Source organism: Pundamilia nyererei, unplaced genomic scaffold (genome assembly GCF_000239375.1).
Source record: "Pundamilia nyererei isolate P.nyererei 1_Seehausen unplaced genomic scaffold, PunNye1.0 scaffold00416, whole genome shotgun sequence".
NCBI lineage: Eukaryota > Metazoa > Chordata > Actinopteri > Cichliformes > Cichlidae > Pundamilia > Pundamilia nyererei.
Window position 1 is genome coordinate 254,097 of NW_005187817.1, and position 5,216 is coordinate 259,312.

Consider the following 5,216-nt stretch of genomic DNA (forward strand, 5'->3'; position numbering starts at 1 on the left):
CCATCGAGCATGAATGGCATCGTTTCCTTGTATATTTACACAATCTGAAGCTCTGATCCAACATGAGGACCAACTCACCCACCCCGAGTCTGGATGATAAATTAACATCATGGTGAAGAAAAAAAAAGCGATCCTTTGGTCACAGTTCTTTATTGAAATGTTCAGAGAACACAAAAACAGTGTATTCATAGTAAAACAACCAATAAATACAAACAATAAAACCTGATTATAAAAGCAGTGGTGTGTCCCTTTATCAGAGTTCATATTTCTGAACACTCAGAGCGTTTGGATATTTGTTCTTCTGAGCATCACGAGCTGAAACGTCTTCAGCAGCAAGAGCTTCACGGATCATCAGGCAGTGTGTGCACAACGCCTGTGACGAGGCATTCAAGGACACCTCAGAAGTTTAACCCACAGGAGGAGAACTAAACGCTGGGGTACTGAATGACAGCGCGCCACGTTAAAGTTAAAGCACACACTGAGTGACAGTCGCAAACACCTTGTTTGTTTGCTTCATTGACATCAGCCGTCAGCAGAGAGGAGTTCAAAACCAGAGAGCACATGTCGCCCTGCAGAGGAGCGACCGGCTAACATTAGGAGCTGTTTCTACTTCAATATTTTAAAAAAGACATTTATACAAAACAACAAAAGTCTCTCTGGTTTCAGAGGCCTTTAGTCTGACAGGATCCAGCACTCAGTCAGAAAATTTTCCATCAAACAAAAGAGCGAAACCCTTCCGCTCACTAACAATCCGGTCGTTAAGTGATGACGTGACGAATCCTACTTCCGGGCCTAAAGTAGTCTGCGTTTAATATGGCTTTTGTGTTGTTAACATGTTTAATGTTTTGTATTTTCTTCTATTTGATCTCAAAAAGCTCCTAAAACAGTCAGTGATCACTGTTGACCTCCCTCGGCTTTTATTACCGCTAATCATTTATTTAAGCTCAGTTTTTAAAACCTTAGGATGTAACTGCAGCCCAGCCCATGCAGCAGTATATGAATGACTAACCTCGTATTGTGGATGGATTATCTCAGTTGTTCTCTGGCTGAAGTTTGGTCCTTTTACAGCATCCTGCCATGCGATTACATTTGTTCCTAACCACCGAGAACACTCACGTTAACTTTTATCCAGTGGAAAAAAAGTTAGCTTGTTTATATATATTATGCTAACATAGCTGTGTCGCTAGCGGTCACGTAGCACATCATCATATACCAGCTAGCCAAACTTCAGTAACCCTACAAACGTTACTGCTGTTTAGTTTTCTGTCTTCATTTATGCTGGAAGTGATAACAGAGCTGTACGTTTGAATTTGTTTCCACAACCCCGCAGTCAGGACATGCTATATTGTATTTAGATAGAAGCTAGCGAGCTAACTTCCTGCTAACTTCTAACTCCGTTAAATGTCATAAATTCCATTTTCATGGATGCCTGGATGTTAAACTCAATTGTTACACCTGGTAGAGCAGAACGCTGATCATTTTATTAAAGATGAAAGACTTTAGACAGTTTTTAACTCTCAGTAATGCCACAGTGATCGTTTGATATATGGACCTGCAGCGGAGTTTAGGCCCAGACACGGCTAGTGACGTCAGACTGAACAACCGGATGACAACGGGAGATAAAAAGAAAAAAATAAAAGTGGTGGAAACATTCAGACAGCTTTAACATGTGAGCAGATGTTTAATAATCATTACATTTTAAATGTGTAATTTTTAACTGTCTAAAATTGAGTTTTTAAAAGAGTGAATAAAATGATGTGGACGTATTATTGCCACGGTTACTCACCCTTTAAAATATTTCTCTGAACAGTGTGTGGGCGGACTTCTAGGTATTCAGAAGGGGAAAAAAAAGTAGAAACAGTGTTTGTGCAATTACTGTCAGTGCCAGGAGGGGGAGACGGTGGTTTGTGCAGCATCACAGCCACAGACGGGTGAACAACATGGATTATGTGCTTCTGATGAAATGTTTCTCATGATTTACTTGATGCAATAAGAGGTTTTTTTGTTTGGGAGCAACAGAAACTCAGAAACACACAAACATCTGACATCAGGATCAAATTTAGAAATTTCCTGTGAATACAGAATGTAAATGATTAGACTCAGAGGCCAGAACTCACAGAACAGCTGCTCTGATTCTGAGAATCTCCTTGAGTGTGTTGATCTCCAAGTAAATAATTTCTGATGAAGACACGCCCAATGTTTCATATTTAATAAAAACAGATTCTCTCACACGCCACACTTCAGCCTGCTCTGTGTGTGTCATCACTTATTCAGAGCTTGGTGTCAGATCACACGTCCACAACATAAACACCTGAGAAGCGACGACCAGCTCGGGCGCTGAGCTTTAAAACGAGGAGCGTCTCACAGATGGCCGGTTTTCCTCTTTTCATGGATTTGTCTGCCAAAACCACAACAACACCCACCGTAACGCCTGCACAAAGGCACCATTCAAGTTTTCAGACGCTGAATTTGACCGTAAATTCAGAAAAATATTGTTTCTGATATGCAGTAACTTCATTGATTGACCTTCATTTACTCAACACTAAGCAGCAGAGAACAGCTGCTCAGAGTACTTTTCACATGTCTGTGGGCAGTCTGCAGTATTTATACTGCTTTTTGTATCTCAGCCGCTGTTTTGCATCTTTTTGCATTTTGTGGCTCTTTGTATTTAAAGTGACTCTGCTAATGCAAAGAGAGTGGGATGGACTAAAAGTCAGCTTCTGTTTTCAGTAATGATCTTTCATATTTATCTAAACGTCAAGTTTGTGATAATCTGAAGAGTAACAGTGAGTTTAGTGTGAGCTGGATCGCCGTCAGACTGGAGGCCGTTTTAGAACGTTCTTTAAAGTGCAGATCATTACAGTAACAGTCAGAGCAAAGTCTGAACCTGAGTCTCCTCCTCCTCTTCCTTAGCTGATGATGAAGACTCTCGGTCCCTCCTCTCTCATTGGGGGAAGGCTCTCGATCACCATGTTGTCCATCAGCCCGTACTTGTCTTCTTTTTTACTCCTTCCTCCTCCTCCATTGGTTACAACCTGCTGGTTAAGCTCCTCCCTCTCCACTGGCTGTGAGAGCTGAATGGTCAGCTCCTTCATCGTCATCTGCATCAAAAGACAAAGTATTTGAGTGACCTCAACAACCCTTTGAGGCTGAAACATGTAAAAGTGTTACTGCATCTAAATGCTAACATCAGCCTCACTAACGTGTTTACCAACAGAAAATATCTGAATACTCAGGAACCCCAACTTCCTGTTTCATAGGCGTGCTCATGTAGCTGCCCAGAATGAGCCTTGCTGAGCTGCTGGCTAAAAGAAAGGTCTGAAAAAGATCTGGAGAACCTCACTAATTAGTGGCAAACTGGCTAGAACTGTTTCTGGGATGCTGATAGTCTTCTTGGAGCCACTGGGTGTGATGCTGGGGTCTCCATCTCTGAGGAGACTTTAACACTGATGTGGGTGACGATGGATAGAACTGGAGGAGTGCCCTGCTCAAGCTAAACCAGAACTGGTTGTGTTTATTGGCTTTGTGTCATCACAGATTAGCTGCTCGACAATAAGGTGGCTGTAAGGGAAGCAGGTATCAGCTTAGGTCAAAGGTCAGGGGTGGACTTGATCTGCAGCTGTATGTCTTGTACACTCGTCATATGTCTTGTAGTCTTAGCATCGAAACATTTGCTACAGAACGCTAATGATGTAAGACTCAGACTGAGGGGGTCTGTGTTAGTTTTTCATGTACTGAACAATCAGTTGGTCCCATTTCATGTTTTTTCAGTTGATGCAACATATGGCACACATATCATATGTATGCCATCCATGTTTGCCAGGTTTCTGACACTGACAAACTCAACACTGCAGTCCTTTTTATGCACATTTTATTACAGTTCCAAAGTGAGAACATCGCCGTCAAAGCAGAGCAGAGCTGCAGGACGCATTCAATGTGTGACAGGTCCTCTGAAGAAGGAGCTGTTCAAAATCTCACTGAGATGATCGGAATTTTAACAATAATGCAGACGGATCACCGACCTGCAGCTCTCTGAAAAGGTGCAGCATGGCCACGCCCACCACGATGACCACAAAGGATCCCAGAGTTGTAACGATGTCGATGGTCGACATGCTTCTCCACTCCTGGAAGAGGATGATGGAGGTGGATAGAACCACGGAGGTGAAGAGGACGTAGTAGATGGGATAAACCAGCAGGGTGTTGAAGATATCCAGAGACTTGTTTAGGTAGTTTACCTGGAGACAGGCACAAGGACAGGGAAGTCACACAAGTCCTGTGGCAGAATAACAACATAAAGCATGTTTGTGTTTGTCCTGGGATCCATACATGTCAGCGATGCCTCTGAGAACACACTGAAGGGTGGGAAATTTCTGTTTTTCAATATATCATGGACAGGGCGTGCTGAAGAGTTCATTCAGATTAACAGTTTGTTTTGTGGAAACACAGATTAACAGGCATCCATCTAAAGGGAGGACGCAGCTGAAGCCCAAACATCTCCAGCCCAGCCATTCATCACTGCGTGCTTTACCATTAAACAATAATACAGCTGAGAAACAGAGATAAGGGCCGGACGAACAGACCTGTGAAACTTACCTGTGTTACTATGGAGACGATAAGCGTTGCCAACAGGATCCAGGTGAGAGGATTAGCAAGGACGGAAAGATCATAAAACACTGAAGATAAAGAGAGAACGCACACGTGATTTAATAACAGCAGCAGCCTTACAAAGGAGACATTTTATTGAAACAGTGATATTTTTCTATAAAATACAGATCCAGAAAAAAAAAAGTCTGAATTTGGAGACATCCTTGTTCATGTGTGTATGAGGCGTGATACTGTGTATTCATCTTTAAGACAGTGATGAGGGAGGGTTTTTAAAAAGTTGAATTGATTTTCCTGAGAATGAGCCGTGTGACTCAAAGGAAACAAATAAAATGCAAAGAAAAGAAGCAGAAAATCAGAACACCAGCATTGTCTTTCACAGAGCAGGAAAAACGCTTTTCTCTGCAGCACGGGCACGCCCGCTTCTCTCTCACTTACCTGTGTTGATGGCGATGGCGAGGCCTTTCACCGAGGAGACAGTGAACGTGCCGAGCAGCGAGCAGATGCCGATGTAGACGAGGATGTTGGACTGACCGAAGCGAGGACAGCAATACAGCACGAGCACCGCACACAGCACCAACACCAACGCCACATACACCAGAAAACCTGCGCGC

General features: G+C 42.9%; 1 protein-coding gene across 1 annotated transcript in view; it reads right to left on the minus strand.

Moving 5' to 3' along the window:
- Positions 1-1,621: 1,621 nt before the first annotated feature.
- LOC102207128 (magnesium transporter NIPA2-like) overlaps positions 1,622-5,216 on the minus strand; it is a 9,746-nt gene continuing 6,151 nt past the window's right edge. The window contains exons 8-11 of the mRNA XM_005753268.1: positions 5,041-5,208; positions 4,594-4,673; positions 4,023-4,235; positions 1,622-3,101 (exon numbers count right to left, since the gene is read on the minus strand). Coding sequence (XP_005753325.1) covers positions 2,910-3,101; positions 4,023-4,235; positions 4,594-4,673; positions 5,041-5,208 — 653 coding nt within the window. The 3' untranslated portion in view covers positions 1,622-2,909. The remainder of the gene's footprint in view (positions 3,102-4,022; positions 4,236-4,593; positions 4,674-5,040; positions 5,209-5,216) is intronic.